At 38.0% G+C, this 26,250-nt stretch overlaps 2 protein-coding genes across 5 annotated transcripts; both read right to left on the bottom strand.

The window, feature by feature from the left end:
• Positions 1 to 9,564: 9,564 nt before the first annotated feature.
• On the bottom strand, positions 9,565 to 13,601 carry LOC107219797 (fasciculation and elongation protein zeta-2-like). Of its 4 annotated transcripts, XM_046743114.1 has the most exons (7): positions 13,541 to 13,601; positions 13,196 to 13,296; positions 10,976 to 11,098; positions 10,621 to 10,777; positions 10,247 to 10,355; positions 10,039 to 10,124; positions 9,565 to 9,888 (listed from the first exon to the last, which is right to left on the bottom strand). In XM_046743114.1, the coding sequence occupies exons 3-7, from the start codon at positions 11,095 to 11,097 to the stop codon at positions 9,733 to 9,735; spliced, it is 630 nt and encodes a 209-aa protein (XP_046599070.1). In that variant the 5' UTR covers position 11,098; positions 13,196 to 13,296; positions 13,541 to 13,601; the 3' UTR covers positions 9,565 to 9,732. The 4 variants fall into 4 exon arrangements, with proteins under 4 accessions (XP_046599070.1, XP_046599069.1, XP_046599071.1 ...); XM_046743113.1 differs by lacking the exons at positions 13,196 to 13,296; positions 13,541 to 13,601 and adding an exon at positions 11,909 to 12,551; XM_046743115.1 differs by lacking the exons at positions 13,196 to 13,296; positions 13,541 to 13,601 and adding an exon at positions 11,408 to 12,550.
• A 3,434-nt stretch (positions 13,602 to 17,035) lies between these two features.
• On the bottom strand, positions 17,036 to 23,230 carry LOC107217559 (caprin homolog). Its single transcript, XM_015655127.2, has 6 exons — positions 23,057 to 23,230; positions 21,958 to 22,176; positions 20,738 to 21,085; positions 19,538 to 20,317; positions 19,015 to 19,321; positions 17,036 to 18,765 (listed from the first exon to the last, which is right to left on the bottom strand). Exons 1-6 carry the CDS (start codon positions 23,168 to 23,170, stop codon positions 18,527 to 18,529), a joined length of 2,007 nt encoding a protein of 668 aa, XP_015510613.1. The 5' UTR covers positions 23,171 to 23,230; the 3' UTR covers positions 17,036 to 18,526.
• Positions 23,231 to 26,250: the final 3,020 nt, after the last annotated feature.

Below are 26,250 nucleotides of genomic sequence, written 5' to 3'. Positions count from 1 at the left end.
AAGATGCAAATTGCTCCTCTCTTCTTGCCATTCTGCTTTCAGCGATTGTTGTGCAGTGTGTTTAAAATTTAGGACAGTATATAATATAGAATAACAGGTATAGCTACGAATACAGCACTACAATAAATCTTATAGAAATGAGCTCTCATTGAGATTTATCTGTATTTATAACTCGCCGCGAGAAGGCAAAAATCAATGTAATGCCATCTGTAAGGTAATTGGACTCGTATTTGCACTACGAGAACTCGTTGGGCATTTTGCGGTGAAATTTGAAAAATTGTTGTACAAGAAATTAAATAACTATAAAAATGGATAAAAAATATTATCCCTAATAGTGAATGTAGCTAATACAGCTTTAACCGTATATTGATTATGTTAATGATCTATTGTGACAAGATCGGAATTAGATAAGCTCTCTAAATACTCTTTTCTAGTCTATTAATTTATATCATGTATATGTAAATGTATATTTCTTCAGTTTGCACCATCACTGCACTAGGAGTACCCTTGCCATGTTTTATGGTGCGCTTGTGTAATTTGTATATTATTAACCTTACGTTTTACTCTATTTGCGACAAGTTGTGAGTGTTTCTAATTTCTTGGCAATTATTTATGTACATGTATGTATATATATGTATATGTATACTTATGCATGTGTATATAAATATATACACATGTTTAAAACTAGATTTTTACAATAAACACAGAGGTTTTAGTACATTCACATACGGATTTCTGTGTATAGGTATACTTGAACTAAAATATCCTTATCTCTAATACGGAGTTCTTCGTAATTCGCATTTGTTCTTTTAACCAAATGTCCTACATACGATGGCAAAAATCGAGATCCAACTTAACTGAGTCTCAAAGCCCTGTTGACATACAAGCAGCTATTTGATAGAAGTTATAGTTCATAGTTTACACAGCCCATTGCATGATATTTCATTATAAATACATATGTTTCAATGTATTTAGGAATAATTTATCAAATGTACAGAGGTCATGTGCAAATAATAAATGAACTCGACCGCAGTTTGATGTATTCATTAAAGCTTTAACAACAAATTTAAGCTTTGTTACTTCTTTTATTTTATTATGGATAATCAAAAAAATTTCCGACTATTCGTGCTGTGGAAGCATGGGTATTAAACCAAATGTAGCAAAAGATTAGAAACAGTGTATGTAGAGTACGGGTATTTTCCTAACAATGCAAACACGTGCGGCTAGCTTAGTTTTGACATATCTAGAATATCACGCCTTGCGAATTAGCTTTCCAGACAGAGATGAATGATGAATTTTAAGGACTGCATTATCGTTGTTGAATACTCTATGCCTCATGGGAAAAGAAAATCTGTAACGATAAAATTGATGCACCGGATCATCGTCGACTTTAACTTTTGAAATGTCCTACCATTTCCGAACACCTCCAACCATCCTATTTACCTATATTACTAGATTAGCTATGATACGAAAAGAGAAGAATTATTCATTTCGAAATGGGATTCTATTCGACGCGCGCTCGATGTATTCCATAACATTAGTATTGATAATTATTCCAACAACTTTTCATTTGCTCTCTCGATCTTGAATTTTCATAGGCATAGAATCGAAACGCTGTTTTAGCTGGTCGCAAGTGAAGTATCTGCGTTGGGTGGAGGAGCAGAATTGTTTTTCGAAAAGTATTCGGATGGAAAAAAATTCAGAGTAACTGTAATACATCACGGATGCGCTAATTTTGAACGAGATGAAATGGATGCTTCGTATATGAGACGGTATTTAACGCTGCGTAGTGGTTTAAAGACCTAGAAAGGTGATAGGGAGAGAAAGAACGACGCTTCTTAACACTTCGAGTGTATTTTAACACACATTTGAAAGATACGAGTGAAATTTTTCATCATCCAACTGTCGCAGAACGGCAGCGTTATTAGCCGACCCGTTCACTGAAGAATATGTCTTTAGTCAACGGCTGACCATCGAAGGGCCTGGCCGCTTGAGTCTGGAATCGGCAGGAGAGATAAGGTGTGTATTTCTTGTATGAAATGTGAAAGCTAAAATCATTATACATCATATCATATCATCATACATCATACATCATACATCGTACATCATACATCGTACATCATACATCATCATACATAGTATCAAAGTTCGAAACCATAGTTTGGATGTCGGACGTTCAGAAAGTGACGTCACCAATTCAAAATCAGCTAGCCGAATTCCTCAGTCTGGAAACAACCGCGCAGTAGAGCGGACGGATAAGAGTCGCGCTCCGCAAATTTCGAGTACCGGGTTCTCAACCTCCCGGATCCCGCGCTTCGGGTCCGCTACGCGGTGAAACTCGACTTCCAGGATAAGCGCTCCGTGGTTCCTCGTTCGTGTTTATTATTTCAATTCGTTTTTCGCGCAAGCCCATATTCAGTAGCTGTCAGTCCGCTAATAAAATTTCTCGACTTCCAGGATAAGCGCTCCGTGGTTCCTGGTTCATGTTTACAATAAATTATTTCAATTCGTTTTTCGCGCAACCCCAAATACGGTAGCTGTCAGTCCGCTAATAAAATTTCTCGACTTCCAGGATAAGCGCTCCGTGGTTCCTGGTTCACGTTTACAATAAATTATTTCAATTCGTTTTTCGCGCAACCCCAAATTCGGTAGCTGTCAGTCCGCTAATAAAATTTCTCGACTTCCAGGATAAGCGCTCCGTGGTTCCTGGTTCATGTTTACAATAAATTATTTCAATTCGTTTTTCGCGCACGCCCAAATTCAGTAGCTGTCAGTCCGCTAATAAAATTTCTCGACTTCCAGGATAAGCGCTCCGTGGTTCCTGGTTCATGTTTACAATAAATTATTTCAATTCGTTTTTCGCGCGACCCCAAATTCGGTAGCTGTCAGTCCGCTAATAAAATTTCTCGACTTCCAGGATAAGCGCTTCGTGGTTCCTCGTTCGTGTTTATTATTTCAATTCGTTTTTCGCGCAAGCCCATATTCAGTAGCTGTCAGTCCGCTAATAAAATTTCTCGACTTCCAGGATAAGCGCTCCGTGGTTCCTGGTTCATGTTTACAATAAATTATTTCAATTCGTTTTTCGCGCAACCCCAAATTCGGTAGCTGTCAGTCCGCTAATAAAATTTCTCGACTTCCAGGATAAGCGCTCCGTGGTTCCTGGTTCATGTTTACAATAAATTATTTCAATTCGTTTTTCGCGCAACCCCAAATTCGGTAGCTGTCAGTCCGCTAATAAAATTTCTCGACTTCCAGGATAAGCGCTCCGTGGTTCCTGGTTCACGTTTACAATAAATTATTTCAATTCGTTTTTCGCGCAACCCCAAATTCGGTACCTGTCAGTCCGCTAATAAAATTTCTCGACTTCCAGGATAAGCGCTCCGTGGTTCCTGGTTCACGTTTACAATAAATTATTTCAATTCGTTTTTCGCGCAACCCCAAATTCGGTACCTGTCAGTCCGCTAATAAAATTTCTCGACTTCCAGGATAAGCGCTCCGTGGTTTCTGGTTCACGTTTACAATAAATTATTTCAATTCGTTTTTCGCGCAAGCCCAAATTCGGTAGCTGTCAGTCCGCTAATAAAATTTCTCGACTTCCAGGATAAGCGCTCCGTGGTTCCTGGTTCATGTTTACAATAAATTATTTCAATTCGTTTTTCGCGCAAGCCCAAATTCGGTAGCTGTCAGTCCGCTGATAAAATTTCTCGACTTCCAGGATAAGCGCTCCGTGGTTCCTGGTTCATGTTTACAATAAATTATTTCAATTCGTTTTTCGCGCAACCCCAAATTCGGTAGCTGTCAGTACGCTAATAACATTTCTATAACTTTATAATCTTCTCATAATCTTTCTGGTAGATTATATCGATAAAAAAATTATATCAAACCTTACACATTATTTTTGATTTGTTCTTATACTGAAAATATTTATTACTATTCAAGGTATAACCTGAGATGGTTGAAGGTGGTCGGAGGTGGACGAGGAGGAGGACGAGGAGGACGAGGATTTGTGCTGGGTGAGTAAAACACTTTTATAATATTTGATGGCAATTGTAATTATATTTCATCTGAAATATTACAAGCTTGTCACGTTTACAATAAATTATTTCAATTCATTTTTCGTGTAAGCACATATTCAGCAGCTATGAATAATCTTATACAATTTATTACATTATTAATTAATTGATTAATTACATTAATCCTCACACAATATTTTTGATGTGTTCCTATACTAAAAATATTCATTACTATTCCAGGTATTACCCGAGGTGGTCGGAGGTGGACGAGGAGGAGGACGAGCTGGACGAGGAGGAGGACCAAGTGGACGAGGAGGAGGCGGGGTGGGTCGTGGGAGAGGACCTCTCCTCTCCTCAGAGGAGAGGAGGGGGAGGGGTGGGTCGTGGGAGAGGACCTCTCCTCTCCTCAGAGGAGAGGAGGGGGAGGGGCAGGGAAGGGGGAGAGGTGGGTGGGGAGGGGGAAGGGCAGGGGCGGGGAGGGGAAGGGAAGGGAAGGGAAGGGAAGGGGAGAGGAGGGGGAGGGGGAGGGGGGCGGGGGGCGGGGGAGGGGGAGGGTGGAGGGGGAGAGGGTGGGGGCGGGCGGGAGGGAGGGAGGGAGGGAGGGTGGGAGGGAGGGCGGGCGGGCGGGCGGGCGCCAGAAGGGGGGGGGTGTACTGCTCTATTAACTCTAACGGGCTCGCATCGACATCCGTCCTCCACTCTCTCCCTCCCCCCCCCACCCTCCCTCCCGCCCGCCCTCCCCCCACCCTCCCGCCCGCCCTTCCCCCACCCTCCCGCCCGCCCTCCCCCTCCCCCTCCCCCTCCCCTCTTCCCCCTTCCCTTCCCTTCCCTTCCCTTCCCGTCCCGTCCCTTCTCCCTCCCCGCCCCTTCCCATCCCTTCCCCCTCCCCGCCCACCTCTCCCCCTTCCCTGCCCCTCCCCCTCCCCCTCCCCTCCTCTGAGGAGAGGAGAGGTCCTCTCCCACGACCCACCCCGCCGCCTCGTCGTCCACCTCGTCCTCCTCCTCGTCCACCTGGTCCTCCTCCTCGTCCAGCTCGTCCAGCTCGTCCTCCTCCTCGTCCACCTCTGACCACCTTGGGTAATACCTGGAATAGTAATGAATATTTTTAGTATAGAAACACATCAAAAATATTGTGTAAGGATCAATGTAATTAATCAATTAATTAATAATATAATAAATTGTACAAGATTATTCATAGCTACTGAATATGTGCTTGCACGAAAAATGAATTGAAATAATTCAATGTAAACATGAGAAGTTTGTAATATTTCAGATGAAATATAATTACAATTGCCATCAAATATCATAAAAGTGTTTTACTCACCCAGCACAAATCCTCGTCCTCCTCGTCCTCCTCCTCGTCCACCTCCGACCACCTTCAACCACTTTAGGTTATACCTTGAATAGTAATAAATATTTTCAGTATAAGAACACATCGAAAATATTGTGTAAGGATTAATATAATTGAGTAATTGATTGAATAATTAATTAATAATATAATAAATTGTATAAGATTATTCATAGCTACTAATAAATATGTGCTTGCACGAAAAATGAATTGAAATAATTTATTGTAAACGTGACAAGTTTGTAACATTTCAGATGAAATATAATAACAATTGCCATTAAATATTATAAGAATATTAATTAATTAATTAATAATATAATAAATTGTATAAGATTATTCATAGCTACTGAATTTGTGCTTGCGCGAAAAATGAATTGAAATAATTCAATGTAAACATGAGAAGTTTGAAATATTTCAGATAAAATATAATGACAATTGCCGTGAAATATTATAAAAGTGTTTTACTCACCGAGCACAAATCCTCGTCCCCCTCCTCCTGAATCGCCGAGATTACCCGCAACCACCCCTAACTACCTCCAACGAAAACCGCCAACCACCTCGAGTTATACCTCGAATACTAATAAATATTTTCAGCGTGAGAACAAATCAAAAATAATGTGTAAGGTTTGATATAATTTTTTTATCGACATATTTTACCAAAAAGATTATGAGAAGATTGTAAAGTTGTAGAAATTTTATTAGCGCACCGACAGCTACTGAATTTGGGCGTGCGCGAAAAACGAATTGAAATAATTTATTGTAAACATGAACCAGGAACCACGGAGCGCTTATCCTGGAAGTCGAGAAATTTTATTAGCGGACTGACAGCTACCGAATTTGGGGTTGCGCGAAAAACGAATTGAAATAATTTATTGTAAACATGAACCAGGAACCACGGAGCGCTTATCCTGGAAGTCGAGAAATTTTATTAGCGGACTGACAGCTACTGAATTTGGGCTTGCGCGAAAAACGAATTGAAATAATTTATTGTAAACATGAACCAGGAACCACGGAGCGCTTATCCTGGAAGTCGAGAAATTTTATTAGCGGACTGACAGCTACCGAATTTGGGGTTGCGCGAAAAACGAATTGAAATAATTTATTGTAAACATGAACCAGGAACCACGGAGCGCTTATCCTGGAAGTCGAGAAATTTTATTAGCGGACTGACAGCTACCGAATTTGGGGTCGCGCGAAAAACTAATTGAAATAATTTATTGTAAACATGAACCAGGAACCACGGAGCGCTTATCCTGGAAGTCGAGAAATTTTATTAGCGGACTGACAGCTACTAAATTTGGGCGTGCGCGAAAAACGAATTGAAATAATTTATTGCAAACATGAACCAGGAACCACGGAGCGCTTATCCTGGAAGTCGAGAAATTTTATTAGCGGACTGACAGCTACCGAATTTGGGGTTGCGCGAAAAACGAATTGAAATAATTTATTGTAAACATGAACCAGGAACCACGGAGCGCTTATCCTGGAAGTCGAGAAATTTTATTAGCGGACTGACAGCTACTGAATTTGGGCGTGCGCGAAAAACGAATTGAAATAATTTATTGTAAACATGAACCAGGAACCACGGAGCGCTTATCCTGGAAGTCGAGAAATTTTATTAGCGGACTGACAGCTACCGAATTTGGGGTTGCGCGAAAAACGAATTGAAATAATTTATTGTAAACATGAACCAGGAACCACGGAGCGCTTATCCTGGAAGTCGAGAAATTTTATTAGCGGACTGACAGCTACCGAATTTGGGGTTGCGCGAAAAATGAATTGAAATAATTTATTGTAAACATGAACCAGGAACCACGGAGCGCTTATCCTGGAAGTCGAGAAATTTTATTAGCGGACTGATAGCTACTGAATATGGGCTTGCGCGAAAAACGAATTGAAATAATAAACACGAACGAGGAACCACGGAGCGCTTATCCTGGAAGTCGAGATTCACCGCGTAGCGGACCCGAAGCGCGGGATCCGGGAGGTTGAGAACCCGGTACTCGAAATACGTAGCGGACCCGAAGCGCGGGATGCGGGAGGTTGAGAACCCGGTACTCGAAATTTGCGGAGCGCGACTCTTATCCGTCCGCTCTACTGCGCGGTTGTTTCCAGACTGAGGAATTCGGCTAGCTGATTTTGAATTGGTGACGTCACTTTCTGAACGTCCGACATCCAAACTATGGTTTCGAACTTTGATACTATGTATGATGATGTATGATGTACGATGTATGATGTACGATGTATGATGTATGATGTATGATGATATGATATGATGTATAATGATTTTAGCTTTCACATTTCATACAAGAAATACACACCTTATCTCTCCTGCCGATTCCAGACTCAAGCGGCCAGGCCCTTCGATGGTCAGCCGTTGACTAAAGACATATTCTTCAGTGAACGGGTCGGCTAATAACGCTGCCGTTCTGCGACAGTTGGATGATGAAAAATTTCACTCGTATCTTTCAAATGTGTGTTAAAATACACTCGAAGTGTTAAGAAGCGTCGTTCTTTCTCTCCCTATCACCTTTCTAGGTCTTTAAATCACTACGCAGCGTTAAATACCGTCTCATATACGAAGCATCCATTTCATCTCGTTCAAAATTAGCGCATCCGTGATGTATTACAGTTACTCTGAATTTTTTTCCATCCGAATACTTTTCGAAAAACAATTCTGCTCCTCCACCCAACGCAGATACTTCACTTGCGACCAGCTAAAACAGCGTTTCGATTCTATGCCTATGAAAATTCAAGATCGAGAGAGCAAATGAAAAGTTGTTGGAATAATTATCAATACTAATGTTATGGAATACATCGAGCGCGCGTCGAATAGAATCCCATTTTGAAATGAATAATTCTTCTCTTTTCGTATCATAGCTAATCTAGTAATATAGGTAAATAGGATGGTTGGAGGTGTTCGGAAATGGTAGGAGGTGGTCGGCGCTGGCAGAAGGTGATAGGGGGTGGTCGAATGTGGCCATTGATGGTCGGAGGTGGCAGGGGGAGGTAGGAGGTGTTCGAAAATGGTAGGACATTTCGAAAGTTAAAGTCGACGATGATCCGGTGCATCAATTTTATCGTTACAGATTTTCTTTTCCCATGAGGCATAGAGTATTCAACAACGATAATGCAGTCCTTAAAATTCATCATTCATCTCTGTCCGGAAAGCTAATTCGCAAGGCGTGGTATTCTAGATATGTCGAAACTAAGCTAGCGCCACGTGTTTGCATTGTTAGAAAAATACCCGTACTCTACATACACTGTTTCTAATCTTTCGCTACATTTGGTTTAATCCCCATGCTTCCACAGCACGAATAGTCGGAAATGTTTTTGATTATCCATAATAAAATAAAAGAAGTAACAAAGCTTAAATTTATTGTTAAAGCTCTAATGAATACATCAAACTGCGGTCGAATCAATTCATTTATTATTTGCACATGACCTCTGTATATTTGATAAATCATTCCTAAATACATTGAAACATATGTATTTATAAGAAATATCATGCAATGGGCTGTGTAAAGTATAAACTATAATTTCTATCGAATAGCTGCTTTTATGTCAACAGGGCTTTGAGACTCAGTCAAGTTGGATCTTGATTTTTGCCATTGTATGTAGGACATTGGGTTACAAGAACAAATGCGAATTACGAAGAACTCCGTATTAGAGATAAGGATATTTTAGTTCAAGTATATCTATACACAGAAATCCGTATGAGAATATACTAAAACCTCTGTGTTTATTGTAAAAATCTAGTTTTAAACATGTGTATATATGTATATGTATACTTATGCATGTGTATATACATATATACACATACATGTACATAAATAATTGCCAAGAAATTAGGAACACTCGCAACTTGTCGCAAATAGAGTAAAACGTAAGGTTAATAATATACAAATTACACAAGCGCACCATAAAACGTGGCAAGGGTAATCCTAGCGCAGTGATTGTATAAACTGAAGAAATATACATTTACATATATATAATATAAATTAATAGTCTGGAAAATAGTATTTAGAGAGCTTATCTAATTCCGATCTTGTCACAATAGATCATTAACATAATCAATATACGGTTAAAGCTGTATTAGCTACATTCACTATTAGGGATAATATTTTTTATCCATTTTTATAGTTATTTAATTTCTTGTACAACAATTTTTCAAATTTCACCGCAAAATGCCCAACGAGTTCTCGTAGTGCAAATACGAGTCCAATTACCTTACAGATGGCATTACATTGATTTTTGCCTTCTCGCGTCGAGTTATAAATACAGATAAATCTCAATGAGAGCTCATTTCTATAAGATTTATTGTAGTGCTGTATTCGTAGCTATACCTGTTATTCTATATTACATACTGTCCTAAATTTTAAACACACTGCACAACAATCGCTGAAAGCACAATGGCAAGAAGAGAGGAGCAATTTGCATCTTAATAAATCTTTTCTTCTTTATACGTAACACAGCGATGTCACGTCGGAGGATATGTACTAGGGGATCACTAGGTGGGGCACAGAACTGAAACATAATTATGTTAAAAATCTTTAACATCTCATACAGAAAGTAGGTACGTTGCCAGACCTTACATACCAACAATGAATATTCATGGATGCTATATTCATAAATACTTACAAAAGTAAGCTAATATTAATAATAATAATACTCAGCTATTAAAGTTTCGCTAAGCGCTCCGACCAAGGATTCCATTTTACCGAGAAGCTCTGTTAATTGGCTAGTTGACAGCTGACGCAGTTCTGAAATCAATTGTCAACATGAAACTCCAATTCCAATCAAGACCGTGCAAACATAAATGTTTTGATACAAATGAAGACAAGACGATATTAGTATACAAGTTAAGAATTCTTGATCTTATTACTTTCTTCGTAGAATGGTGATCCTAGAACCCCCTTACTTCTTTCCAAAGTTTCATCCACATCCAGTAGAGATCCTTTGGAGTTAGCAAACCGTTCCATTGACGGACTTTCCTGCAATGCGGAATATTAAAAATTAGTTATATCTTGCAATTACAACGTTAAAGAAAAATGATTAAGATATAAGCGCCAGTTAAGAAAGTTCCTGACTAAAATTACTCTGAGTAAATAATATGATTTAAAAAGAGCAGAACGAGTTGTTATCACATTCAGTCAGCATAATTCTACACATTGAATCCATCGGACATTCATAAAGTACTTGAAAAACTCATAGGTACACATGACATACTGTCTAATTGAATATTTCTAATGCAAATACCTGCATGATGTCATCGATTTCTCTGAGAACTTCTTCTGCAGTTTTTAGTGGCTCCTCAGGGCTGTGCGTGTCAGCGCTACTAGATACAATCAAGGCATGTATATCCAGATCTGTGGCTACAGCCTCGTCTTCGCTGCTCAAGTCCTCAAGCTCCTGTCTGTAACAAATAAATACGACAATTGATTGAAAATCATTTATTAAATAGAAAAGAATGACTTTTTGGGTAAAACAACATTTGTAACAATGAAAATGACGCCACAAAGAATGATATTAAGAATAGGTAGTACTAGTGTTGACACCGTGATGACAATGACAAAGGAGAGATGTTTTTTTGGAAATTTTCTTTTTTATTTACCTCTCAAGTGAAACAGGTACCTCGTTTAGATTTAATGCAGGCATGTGCAGTTTTCTTGCATAAGATTTACTCCAATCAATTGGCAAAAAGTTTCCAAAATTTCCGGTGATTGTCCACCACATTCTGAAAAATAAATAAAATTATAAATTAATATTCTACGATACACAAAATTAGTAGTCCAATGGTTACGATAGTTATACGTGTATTATACAAGTATAAAATTTGCAAACTCATTTCTAAATACATATCGACGAATTAATTCAAACTTCAATGTCACTCGATTGGTATTTTATCAACATCTTTAATGCTACGAAATCGCATTTTCAAAGAAAACCCAATGAAGAAAGGAAACAAAAACCTCGCAAGCGGAGGTTCATCATAATTCCACGTAAGGGAAAATATGGTATTACTGGACACAATAATTTCACTTACAATTAGAGAAAATAAACCCATTATGTAATGCGAATTCTGATAATTTACGATCTCGCATAATTATGCTGAAGTCGCGTCACTGAATGGAAATAGGGAAAAAACAATTCATCCGCAAAGTATATCAGAATACAACTTATTTCAATAAGTATTTAACCGAAGGAAGTAAGCCTCTGCCATCGTCAATGAGTCATCGTTGGTATACAGCGAATGAATGAATAAATGACGTAATTCTCGCGAGACACTTATGACGTATATGGGCATGGAAAAGAAACAGTTACGCTACACGTTTCTTGACCGTGCTGCTGTACACCACTTGACTGAAAACTAGTTTTTATCAATTTCAATTTTTCAAATGAAAAATTACAACTCAAGTACAAAAATTTTATCACAATATTTTCTTCCACGCAGTTGTCGACGATATGAAACGTGCAAAATTCATTAATGCTCAGTCCCTTTGAATCTGGCGATTAATAACCTCTGTTCGAAACGCTCCGTGCTCACCTCGTCATTATCATTATCATAATCATCTCGCGCGAAGCCAAGGTCTCGGTGAGAAAATGTTTTTACAGTCATCAAAGTCGTATAATGTCGCGAGCAGAGCGTCAGGACACACTGAACAAACACGAAGAGAAAATAACATAATATCTACATCTGGCATCTGATCCCAGTGGGTGTTTTTCTCGTTCTCTTTTTTAATATGATAAATGATAACTGCGATCGTGAGCACGCAACATTTGTCAGCCTAGCCGCAACGCTCGAGAGCCCTTCATCAGAGACCGCAGTCACAAAGCCCTGAATTTATAAGATCCTTAAAGTGATTACGGTAAGAATGTCATGCTAAGTCCAAAAGCCCAAATCGAAAGTTAGAAGAGAGGGAAAAAAACCATTTAAAATAATCTCCAGCAATGTTATCTGAGCCAATGATACAGTGAATCTGAATGAAACAACACCTCTAGTATGTAACAGAAATGATTCTGAGAAAATTCGAACAAAACCATCTAATCGTAAAAAATCAACAATTTTGGGAAAGGATTTTTCAAATAAACTCATCGACTTGACTACACGTTAAATTATTCTACTACTTCATTGATATACGAATTTTTCAACTAGATTAGTAGTTCATTAAATCATGTGTTCCATAAATGCAATTCGAGTTGTATTTATCAATTGGAACTAACTCTTCTATGTAACTTTTGTACGACAGTGTTGTTTATTTAATTAAGTAACATATTCCGATGGGTTTGTAGATAGCGGCAGATTTAAGATTTTCCCTGTACTATGATTATTGCGCTGTTATACTCATTTCTCTGATATTTACTTAACGCAACGGCAGCTCTCCAGTTTCCTGTTTCTGTAAAAAAGAAAATTCTACCGAACATGTGATATTGCAATTAGTTGGAAGTAAGTGACTTAGGTCTTAGGCATACATAGCTCTTTACGTAAACAACTTGACCTCCGATCCTCCACCTCGTCCAGCTCGACCAGCTCGACCACCTCCAACCACCGCCAACCACCTCCAACAACCACCGCCAACCACCTCAGATTATACTTAGAATAGTAATAAATATTTTCAGTATAAGGACACATCAAAAATATTATGTAAGGATTAATATAATTAATTAATCAATTAATAATATAATCAATTTTATTAGCGCATTGATAGCTACGAATATGTGCTTGCGCGAAAAATGAATTGAAATAATTGATTGTATACATGACAAGATCGAAAAAGAGTAGATGAAATATAATTACAATTGTCGTTAAATATTATAAAACTGTTTTACTCACCGTGCACAAATCCTCGTCCACCTTGTTCTCCTCGTCTTCCTCGTCCTCCTCCTGGTCCACCTCCGACCACCGCTAACCACCGCAACCACCTCGGATTATACCTGGAATAGTAATAAATACTTTCAGTATAAGAACACATCAAAAATATTTTGTAAGGGTTAATGTAATTAATTAATTAATTAATTAATAATATAATCAATCTTATTAGCGCAATGATAGCTACTAAATATGTGCTTGCGCGAAAAATGAATTGAAATAATTTAATGTAAACATGACAAGTTTGAAATATTTTAGATAAAATATAATTACAATTGCCATCAAATATTATAAAAGTGTTTTACTCACCGAGCACAAATCCTCGTCCACCTTCTTTTCCTCGTCTTCCTCATCCTCCGCCTCGTCCACCTCCGACCACCTCTAACCACCGCCAACCACCTCCAACAACCACCGATAACCACCTCGGGTTATACCTTGAATAGTAATAAATATTTTTAGTATAAGAACACATCAAAAATATTGTGCAAGGATTAATATAATTAATTAATTAATTAATATTATAATAAATTTCATCAACACATTTATAGCTACTGAATATGTGCTTGCACGAAAAATGAATTGAAATAATTTATTGTAAACATGACAAGTTTGAAATATTTTAGATGAAATATAATTATAATTGCCATCAAATATTATAAAAATATTTTACTCACCATGCAGAAATCATCGTCCTCCTCGTCTCCTGTGATCACCACCTCCGTCCTCCTCGTCCTCTCCCTGAAGTCAAGTTTCACCCGGTAGCGGACCTGGTGCGCCGAAACTACGTAGCTCTCGTCCTGGAACTCGAGTTCCACCAGGAAGCGGACCCGGAGCGCAGTATCCAGAAGGTTAAGAACCCGGTACTCGAAATCTGCGGAGCGCAATTCTCATACGTCCACTCTACTGCGCGGTTGTTTTCAGACTGAGGCATTCGGCCAGCTGATTTTAGATCGATGACGTCAAGAGAAAAAAAATTTCGGGTGACGTCACTTTCTGAACATCCGAACATCCAAACTTTGGTTTCGAACTTTAATACTATTTATCATGTATCATGTATCATGATGTATGATGATATGATATGATATATAATGATTTCAGTTTCGACATTTCAGACAAGAAATACGCACTTTATCTTTCCTGCCGATTCCAGACTCAAGCGGCTAGGCCCTTCGATGGTCAGCCGTTGACTAAAGACATATTCTTCAGTTAACGGGTCAGCTAATAACGCTACCGTTCTGCGACAGTCGAATGATAAAAATGTTTGCTCGTACCTTTCAAATGTGTTCAAATACACTGGAAGTTTCAAGAAGCTTTGTTCTATCTTTCCCTATTGAAAAAAAAGAAAATCGCCGACAATCACCTTTTTAAGTCTTTAAATCAGGACAATGCATTAAATACTGTCTCATATATGGAGCATCAATTTCATCTCGATCGAAATTAGCACATCCGTAATGTATTACAGTTACTTTGAATTTTTTTCCATACAAACACTTTTCGAAAAAGAATTCTGCTTCTCTACCCAACGTAGATACTTCACTTGCGACTAGCTAAAACAGCGTTTCGATTCTATGCCTACGAAAATTCAAGATCGAGAGAGCAAATGAAAAGTTGTTGGAATAATTATGAATATTAATGTTATGGAATACATCAAGCGCGTGTCGAATAGAATCCCATTTCGAAATGAATAATTTTTCTATTTCCATGTTATAGACATATTATTGTAGATAATCTAGTTTGTCTTCTCGAAAATTATCAAATTTATAGTATGCATCACGTATTAATCGTAAATGGATCATATATATTAATATTGTACTAGGACTACATATACATGAGGTATTCCATACCATTTCGACCTGGGTCTGACCCTCGAATCTGGTTCTCGATTTTTCCTACCATTACTCGCACTCTATCAAGGAATTACGATTTTTTTCAGATTTTTCAAAATAAATTTGAGCGCTTCATGAATTTTTGAATTTTTTTTTGGAACACCTCGCTGGCCGTAATCGAAAAGTCTGAAAAAATGTCCAAAAATACAGTGTCAGATATAAAAAATATTGGTGCAAAATTCATAATGTCTGGGCTTTTGCTTCAACCTATTTTTTAGCGTTTTAAGCAAAAATAAATATAAAAAAATAGAAGCAGAGGTCAATTTACTATAGACTGTTGCTTGAAATTTTGTATGCATAGTACCAGATTTAAAAAAAATTTTCTCCAATTTTTCTAAAGAGTATTTTTTAATTTTAGAATTTTTTTTTATGATGGTTGACAAAAACCCTAAGAAACAGGTTGAAGCAAAAGCCCAGACATTATGAATTTTGCACCAATATTTTTTATATCTGACACTGTATTTTTGATAATTTTTTCAGATTTTTCGATTACAGCCATCGAGGTGTTCCAAAAAAAAATTCAAAAATTCATGACGCGCTCAAATTTATTTTGAAAAATCTGAAAAAAATTGTAATTACTTGATAGTGAGAGTAATAATAGGAAAAATCGAGAACCAGATTTGAGGGGTCGAGGGTCAGACCCAGGTCGGAATGGTATGGAATACCTCACATGTATACTTTTTGGTCTCTGCATCATTATTACATCTGATCTATTATTACACTGGTCTGCAACAAAATCCTCCTTCAAAAAACTATGTCATAAATATGAAGATTTTGATGCTCTGAATCTGTTCCCGATGGCCGATTGTTTCTATCACGTCTCAATTTTTCGATATGAATTTTTTTCCGAAATATCATAAATTTAGGTTTTTTTTTAATTCGTTTTATGCGTTAATATTATAAACAACGTATATACATACGAAATAGGTTTCAGCTAGTCGTAAGAGAAAGGAGGAAAATGGTCAGCAGCAATGCTTGCTGATTTTTGTTGGTCGATTCGCCGAGAAACTCCGATGGAAACGATGAAAAGAAAAAAAACTACAAAATAACTTTATTTATATTACCATAATAAGATGAATATACTAATATTTTTATAACTTGTGACTGTAAAATTGGCATTTTTCGCTGTAAAACTTAGACCGTAGTCTTCTTTCACTTTTTTGTAATTGTTGTTACTTTGATAATATCGCTTTATAATTAAATGAACATTGTATTTAAAATCTATGTGCTGTATTCATTTGCATGTTAAATTCCGGGTTTAGAGCACCAAATATGATGTTATCATGCATGAAAACAATGAGGACAAAAAAAAATTTTTTTTTTGCAAACCAGTGTTATTCATGATCTATGTATACATTCTTCTCTCGGGTACGTATGCTTTAATTAAATCACTGATTTGCTACGAATTTTGGAGGAAATTTATTCTGATTATCAATTTCTTGTATCGCCGACAAATCGGTAAGTACACAGAGGCTGAGTACTGGCTTGGGCTTACCATTGCGAAGACTGTGTCACTCGGAAAGTGAATGCACCCAGCATACAGCCAGCATCATATCGAAATCGTCAACTCTCCTATGTTCTGCAATAAGTTTTCAACTCTACCGTTCGAACATCTCAGGGAGCGCAAGCGCACGACGATTTTCGGTTGTCACACCAAAAACCCATTAGGGCAACTGTCTATATTCTTCAGTCAACGTTACCTTTAAAAACTAATAAAACAACAACACAACTAATAACTGACTGTGAATGGTGTAAACAACATTCGTTCGCGTCGAATTATAGTACGTGTTATTAAATTATTTAGACATTTACATTTCCTTAATTTCTTCTTTTTTTTCTTGCGCGATAGCCCAAGAGCTACGAGACTTAACATACTTTATACGTATTCCGAATACGACAGTAAATTAGTCGTAGCAGGTTGAATTAGATGTTTATTTGGAAGATACATATTATGTATTTATAGGATATTTTGAACGTAACTGTAGGTGAGATAGTTAACCAAAATGTACAAACGAAATAGAATACCGTACCATTTTCTCCACATACTTTCTTTTTTTTATTCTTATTTGTTTCTCTTTTTTATAAATGGTTTTCCATGGTTTTTTTTCTTTTTGTTCTCTTCCTTTGCGGTCTATGAGCTCAACTCCCGCGGATGGCATCTACGACATTACATTCTTCGCTGGCTACTAGTCATAAGAAATTGAACATTCGCCTCGACTTACATGCTAAAGCTTTCGACGTTCTCACATCATCTCTTTAAAAAAATTATACTTCATTTTCTGCGATCAAAGGAAATCAGGTAAATAGTTTCTTCGTGATTCTAACATTGCACAATGATCTTTACAGTTGGAATGATATTCACAAGTTGGAAAATCCATTGAAACTAACAAACACGGCAACTCAAATATTAAAAATAACCTCTGGACAAAGAACGGATTCAAAGGTATAATAATAAGAAGACAAATAATGACAACATAACATTTTCATATGTTGCACTTGTATAGAAATTCTTCTTCACTGATTATTATTTCCCTTTATACTCTTAATCTGAATTATTAATACTTAGATATTTCAAGGCTGTACAACGGTTCATAGAAAATAGAAGATTTTGATTACAGGATTTGAAATGTTCATTTTCAAATCAAAGTTAAAAATCTTCACATGATTCTTTATTGCAAATATCATACTATAAAAGATCATTGCGCGTTGTCACGTAATCTTATAATCACCTTATTAATAGTCATTCTTAATTAGGATCGTGTTGGCGTGAAATGCATACGTGAGTTAACAGTTTTTTTTTATTTTTTTTCAATTTTTTGTTGTTTTTTTTTTTTTTACTTCTTTAAGGGAGAAAGGGGAGATTTTTTTATAATAAAATTAATTTTCTAATCTTTGTCGATCAGCTGTTGTTGCCCTGTGAAAACTGCCTTCTGTCACAACACAATAATACTTGCGTGGTGGTAGTTTTAATATTACTGAATTTGGTCAATCTTTTCGCACTTAAGTTTGTGTAACGATTTACTTCTTCGTCTCCTTTTTTCAATAATTTGACAGGTTATCATTCTTTGTTTATGTCGAAAATTGGACACCAAATTCAAATACTAAATTCATCAATTCAGTCACTTATTTAAGAAAGATACCCAAGACATAGTCTCAATAATAATATATAGGTTCAGTTTAAAAAAGGAGAAAAAAAAAAGAAAAAACATACACTACGACGAAACATCAAATACATTCATTGCTATCTCAGCAGAGCTAATAAATTTTGTAATCACAACAAAAAGTCGTTCACATTCAACTAAGTAGCTGAAACCTCAGTTCTTTCATAAATAAGCGATCAGACCGAACCATACAACGTTACTATCGTAATATTTTGTTGCCTTTCTCTTAATGCTCACGTTATTTAATTTTACTGTTGCACCTGAGGTTTACCACGTGGTGTGTACCCACGACTTCCACCCCTTTGACCACCACGAAATTGTCCACGACCACCCCTATCCATTCCACGTTCGCCTCGTGGACCTCCCCTCTGTCCTCCCCCACTGCCTCTTTTGAAGCCTCCGTTATAACCACCGTTCCCTTCAGCGTTGTAACTTCTTTGTTGATAACCGTTCTGATAGTTGCTGTCGTTGTTACGGTAGTAGGTTCCTATTTTTATTGGAATACACCTGGTTTAAAAATCTCATGAGCGATGGCATGGATTCATCATTTGATTTTACATGCTTGGATTGCATTCTTTTGAGTATTCTCGCACCAAAGGTTGAGTGAAACATACAATTCACTTTCTAGACTCGACAAAAATCTATTGCACAGTGCGACAGCCATCACGTAAAAGTTTATTGATTCAGACGAAATATTCAAATAAAAAAATTCAAGGATATAAAGTCGAGTTTTTACCCTGGCTTCCTCGTCCATTCTGCTGATATCCTCCTCCTCCACCGCCTCGGCCTCTTCCACTGTAACCATTGGTGTTTCCTCTCCTCCCTCCGCGGCCTCTGTACCCACCGCGCTGTTGTTCACCCCATGCTTGTTGGGCAGGTTGAGGTTGTTGCTGCTGTTGTGGTTGGAAAGCCGACGAACTATCCGGTTGATTCCAATCTCCACCGGCACCATCAGCTAGCTGACACCAATCACCTCCATCGTCGGTTTGATCAAGATCTGGTTCTCCTCCAGCAGGTTCATTCTGAACTTGCTCGACTTTGTCCTTGAAAGAATAGACATGAATAAACCGTTAATAAGTACTACAAGAATAAAGAATGTATTAAGACTATCATTTGAAATTTCCAAAGTTGCTACAAGTTTGAACTCCATAATCTGAACTGAACTTATATTCATGACCATAATGTCTGAGCGAAAAGTATTTTGAAACTCTATCCACTGTACATCTACGAAAGATAGATGGTTGTTTCAAATAACTAACCTCATTAACCTGCGGTTGAGACTCCTGAATAGCAGCTTGGTCATAATTTTGGTGTTGCGTTTGTTGCTGAATAGTTTGGGTTTGCTGTGTCTGTGGTTGCTGCTGAAAACCAGCAGGATGTTGAGGACTATATTGTATATTTGGTTGTTGGTGTGAGGGTGGCATAGGAATTGGAGGTGGTGGGTTTGGGTTTGCAAATCCAGGAATGTGAGGCATGTCTTGGGGCTGATGTTGATATATCACCTGTTGCGGCACCACGTTTTGTGGAGAGGTAAAATTTTGGTTGGTAAAAGTCTGTGAAGGAATGGGCGCGTTAACCGTAGGAGGAATGTGTGATACAACTGGTGCCTGAGTAGCGACATCTGGAGAGTCAAGTTCAGATTCTTGCAGAAAGAAAAAATTTGGAGTGCCAATAACATCATTTATTCTTGGTGCCTGTGGTGGTGGTTGAGGCTGCTGCTGCTGCTGTTGTTGTTGTTGTTGCTGTTGCGGTTGCTGTGGCGGCGGAACAAATCCAGCTGGAGCACTCGTATAGTAAGATGTTTCAACTGGAGCTGGTACATGAGATGGTATTTGTTGAGGAACGACAGGAATTGGACCAGGAACAGGAGCACTACCGGTAATAACTGGGAGGGGTGCTGCAGGAACTGGAAAATTGGGAATAGGAATCATGGATTCTGGTGGTGGAATGTGTCTGTCACTACCATTGTAGTCATCCGTTGTTTGTTCCTGTATTGAACCATCAGCAGCCTGTGTTTCAGTAGCTGGTGCCTCTGCCATCTGTACATGAATTCAAACACTTATATTACATATTTCTCACCTGTGTGAGCTAGTAAAATTAAGTGAGAGTAAGTGAAAAATGCAATGAAGCAAACATAGACAGACATTAATTATATGATTCCTTTGTTAACGGACAGACTAATATTTGTCTGTACAAAATTTTGTCCGTCTTTGGCTTTTGACTGTATAATTTTCGATGCCTTCTGTGATTGATTTATACAGAATATGAACGAAAATACGTCTGTCATAAAAATAACGGCTTTTACAAGCAATTTGTGAAGAATAAAATCTAATAAATGCAATTGCCAAAATTGGTCATAAATGCATTTAGCGATAGTCCCAGCTCTAATATTCCAACCATTGTTTACTACAACGTAGTCCACTGAGCTTAAAGATATTAATTTACAGCAACAGTATTACCTCCTCGACTAGCTCCTGAATCTCTTGAACTTGATCAAAATATCCACTTTGATGAATAGTGGTAATAATTTCCTTCAGTTTGTTGTATGTTGTACCAACAATTTCCTTCTGTTTGCCATCGACAAGTGCGACAAAGTGTTCAGCTGCCTTCTGCACCTTCTGCATGAAAGGAAGGTCTCCCTCCTCGTTTTGGTGTTTCACTGTCACTTGTCCATACAATTCATCTAGGTACTTTAAATCGTCTTCCGTTAATTTTGCAGCACCGTTTGTACCAGCCAGGAAGTCTTCTCGAGCTTTGTCAGATCCCATTTGTGTTAGACAGTCCTGAACGAGTAGCACTTCTCGCACCTAAGAAATGTAATCAAAGAATTATGTCAACAACTAAATGTGCCATATACTAATACTTCAATTCATACTCAATTCATTAAATTTACTCAACAGACTGGAAAATATACACATATTTTTTCTTATAGCCTGTTCAACATCTGTATAAAGTTGCTACCGCAAACGTTTACTTTCACATTTTCCTAAAATTTTCTGAATCCTCTAGATGAAAAAGCTATTCTGTGATACATTAATATGCAAGATGCAATAGGAATGCTGATTCCAAACAAAGCTTGCTCCACAAAAATTTTAAAAAATTGCAATGCAAAATGAAGTACACATGAATAAAAATGAGTACCAAAGACCACTCAGAGGACACCTTTTATCAGTCGTTACAAGCATAAGATGAATTATTTGGATATAATTTACTATCAAATATAACGGTAGATTGATAATAGCTTTACATCATGCTAAAATCTTGTAAGCAACATACAGATTATTCCCCCTTTTGTGCAACTGCTTGCCAACAGTATAGTTAAATTTCATAAACTATCATATTCTTGATGACAGTGTCAATTTTCATTAATATACAACGCAGCAAAGCATTGTAAAATTTACCAACCAAGGGTGCAGGTGAATATTACATACTTTTTAATAACACTCAATTTAGTAATTTTTGTTGAATTGCACGTTGAAAGGAAAATCTGAAGTCAAAAGGTATATTCTAATCAACTTCAATTACAAATCAGTGGCACAGAGGAGCCTACACTGCATTTTCAAGTTCCAGGATTTCACATCAAATTTGCCGAGTTTCTCTGACGTTTCTAATAACTCGAACCTTCCCGAACGTTCATGAGTTCACTACAAATAGTTATTGAATAAGAGATAAAGTATACCTTGGCAACATCTTGTTGCACCCGCTCTAACGCTTCCTTACGAGCAAGTTTCTTCTGCTGTTTGGCAGCATCATTGGCAATGCCGACGATCTGCTTACAGAGTTCTCTAGTAAGGTCCAATGTTTGCACAACTTCGTCATACTTTGCAACAGCAATCTTTTGGTCATGGTTCAGCTCCTTCCCCTGCTTCTGCAGATCCTTGTATGATTCAAGTTTTCCCTATCAATGAATTTAACAAAAGTTAGTATACTGAACCACTAATTCTACAAACACAAAGGATTTTTAGCATCAGAATTGTAATATCTACTGTTTTGGAGCAATAAATCACAAGCCAGTTTACGTCCGTACTAAATTTAAAAACAAACTTCGTCTAGTGTAAGATTTTCACATTGTATATAACACTGCAGACTATGTCAAAGCCTTTTAGTGGGAAACAGTGTATTCGATATTAATAACTACACTAAATTTACATATAGCTACACCAAGTGAGTTTATGCTAGCAAATTTTGATACCAATATTGTTAATGTTGAGATAATATGTTGACAGGTTGTTGGAAATTATCTAACGTCTTGAACGTTTTCTTATCAATGTAGCGTTATTGGGTAGGAGAGTTTAAAGAAACGAACACCTGCTGAAAATCTGTTTACAGCTGAAGATTTAGACAAAGAACGAACCTTGCGTCGATTGATATTGCAATAAATATTTTTTTGACCTAGTCATTTAAATTTTCCGTGTGCGGGAGGCCTCGCAGCTTATTGCACATCTCGGCTACACCGATTTGTCATACACAATAAGATTGTGTGGCGCAAAACCGTACGAAGAAAAGGGAACGGCCATGACATAGGGTGCGATATTAGTATTAGATAAACTACGTCTCACAAAGAGGTAAAACGTTGCTGAGATTACCCAAGGCGATGAATTTGTGGGTGTACAGATCGCGAAATGCACCTTGAGGCAAATAGAGTGTGAAAATCACGAGAATTTTCGTTGGTGAGCACATGGTGTGCCAAAACATGGCGGACCGTAGAAGCCAAAGTTGACAGTTAATGTGACGCCGGATTTTTCGTCGTCCCAACGGCAATCGCGGTGATTCCTTACCTTTCGCTTCTCCAAATTACGGATCTTATGCTCGATCACGATTATCGCCTGGCGTATGGGTTCGACAGCCTCCGTAGAGGCCTGTTTTTCTAGTTTAGGGTTGGCAGAAGGCATCCTTCACGGGCAACAAACGCGAACTGGAATGGTAGGGCAGCGACTCCGGCCGGTGCGGTGAATCGCGGGGGGATCCAACATGGCGGCAACGGCGCCTGCGCAGAAGAAAGGCGCGCAGCTTCTCAGCCAGGATCGTGTGCCCCGGTCCATTTTATGAATCACCGGCTCGTAGGCACTCGGGACTATCGACATTAACTGACGAGCGACCCTACCGATAAAGAAGCTACCGGTTCGTTACACGGCTTCTTGGCTGGATTTTTACGGGCGCCGGTGTCAAATTGAGGCGACGCGCGACGGCAGATTAACGTGGCAGCACCACGCCGTCGTCGGCGGCAAAAAGACGCTCATGAAAATGGGTACCGATGCAACGGTAAATTGCCGCGCGTCGAAACCCACGTGGTTACGTCAGTGGATCTCAATTAAAGTAATTTCTCCATAACTCAGTAACATTGTTGAGTTTTCGCGTCGTAGGTTACGGTTATTTCCCTGGGATACCTTTATCACGTGGTGTGACGGGTATCAATTGTTATACAACTCTTCGATTTCGTAGTTGCATGGATAGGCTCATTCGCGATCGCAACGGTGCGTGATTTTAAGTTGAGTGTTTTTTTTTTTTTGCAGTTGACCTATTTTATCATAGTCACTCAAACTTACAAATTTTGCACATTGCTGACAGTGGAATGAGTATCGCGACAGGTTACCATTACTTACTCGACATTCGCGAAAACGAGTAGTGTTTAGCTACAGATATACAATTACCTACCTATGTTTGAATTTACGAATGAGGTCATTTAAGTAGTGGATAAACCTAAGGTTTAAACATATTCCAACGATTGTTTAATGGACAGCATTTCAAAGTCTCGTAGAAGGTAACGTAATCAAATTTCATGATATATCTTGAATTATTTTCAGTTTTTTAATACCCATTAACTATCGAACGACTACAGGCTTAGCGACTCTTAGAAAAATGCTGATTAGCATTTAGGATGTTTTTAATCCATCTTACAAAAGGTTGATGTACCGATAGTCAGCCAGCAATCACTAAAATAGTATTTTCGCTGACTATGGTACAAAGACATTTTGCTACCACAGGTAATCAATGAAAAAGTAAATCACAGTGACCACGGTGCGGATGAGGAGGAATGATGTGTGTTGGAAAGAATGGTGAATTGTTTAGAGCGAATATAGGTAATCCGGTAGATAGGTGGTCGTTTTGGGATCCGTCGCAAGATTTAATATAGATGTGCTTGTGAATCTCTTTTCAACATTTCCGTTGGGTGGTTCCGTTGGGAATTAGACAAGGGTAGGAAGGTCGCAATGATCCGCGATGTTACTAACTTTTGTAATCCACAGCGTCAAATGATCACAGCGATTTTCCTCCGGAAACACGTAAAAGACTTGAATATAAAAGTCTCCGAACTATTAGTGAGCTTTCAAATTTTTAAGAGGTTCAATTTCCCATTTCTTGTCGCTCTACAATCATTTTCCAATCGTTATTCAATTTAATTATTTAGTTATTAGCGATAATTATTGAATTCAATCGATCTCTGTGATCATCTGAATGGGCAAAACGCATCTCTGGACATTCTATCGCGTTCCGTGGTACAATAGATGGGGAGAGATGCTGAGCTCGAAGACTTCGCGTCCGAGGCGGACCGCCGACTGTCACACCACACAATAATGCATGTCCTCCAACCTCCCTCCCGAATTTGACTCGCATCTCAGAAGACCAATTCGCATCACAATGTGTCGGATTAAAAAAGACGCAGATGCGAATTGGGTTTATCCAGAATTTTGCAAGAAGTTTTAGATATTCAAGGTTTTTGACAGGTTTATCGGTCGCACCTTTTTGCGCGTAGATTAATCACAAAAATCAGACGCGCCTTTTGCGTGATGATTGATAATCAGGGTCACGACATACCGGGAAAACCGGGAACAGTCAGGAAATTTCGTCTATTAGGAAAAGTCAGGGAATTATAACAGACCAATAGAGAAAACTTACATTTCTATATATCGTTTGCAAACATTAGCTATACTGCGTAAATTCAGTTAAGCTAACTTCTGGAAACGGTATCGTTCAATTTCTAATTATTCGTGTCAATCGAAGCAATACCGTGTACTTTTTAAATTCAAATTTATATATGCAAAGTGCATAAGTTGTGAGGCTTTTGGTTGTAAAAGCTGTATTACCTGAGTTTCGTAAGAAAGCGTCAGGGAATTCTGCATTTTTTGACAGATAAAGCAAAAGAATTTTATTTGAGCAAAATTGGTGCCATCCCACGAGTGATCGAATGATCCACTGATCGAATGATCGCGGTATCCAGTAATCGAATGATCGAGTGATCAAGGTGTTCAGTGATCGAGTGATCGTGTGTCCAGTGATCGATTGATCTAATGATCGAGTGATTTAGTCCGGGAGGTAACGACAGATTTCATTACATCATTTTTGCAAGCTTAATTTTTTGGATGAGTTATCCGTGTAACATGTAATAGTAATATGACCGTCTTCCAATGAACTACCACGACGGAGGGATACAGGAGGATTAAAATTAGAGCAAATAATTAACAAAAAAAAACATGTATAGCTTAATACCCGAAACTCATCGTACGCATTAATTAAAACATATGAAGCAAGAAAATATCGTGTTCCACTTAAATTCCACGACACAACCCGTCTACCACACGCGTAAGTAGGCGCAACAAAATATTTAAAAAATTTTATACTAGGAAGTACATAATTGATTACAATGCATTTTTTATAGTAACAAACACAAAAATAATAGTCTTCCACATATAAGATACAATAGGACGGTTCAGAAAATGGCCTTTTTAGATTTTGCTCTTCTCCGAAATTATACACTTTTTCAATAAAAAATAGCTCCTAAGTTTCGTGGAAAAACAGAGAATTCTGAATATTTGACGGGAAAAGTCAGGAAAAGTCAAGGAATTATATTTAAGCAAAATTGTTGCCACCTTGATAATGAATCACGTCATGTGTTTAACGATTTCATAAATGGTATATGAAAAAGTAAAGCAGTCTAGATGTGTTAAGCTTTCAGCTTTTCAATCAATTTTCTTAC

Source organism: Neodiprion lecontei, chromosome 6 (genome assembly GCF_021901455.1).
Source record: "Neodiprion lecontei isolate iyNeoLeco1 chromosome 6, iyNeoLeco1.1, whole genome shotgun sequence".
Classification (NCBI taxonomy): domain Eukaryota; kingdom Metazoa; phylum Arthropoda; class Insecta; order Hymenoptera; family Diprionidae; genus Neodiprion; species Neodiprion lecontei.
This window is presented reverse-complemented; position numbering and strand designations above follow the sequence as displayed.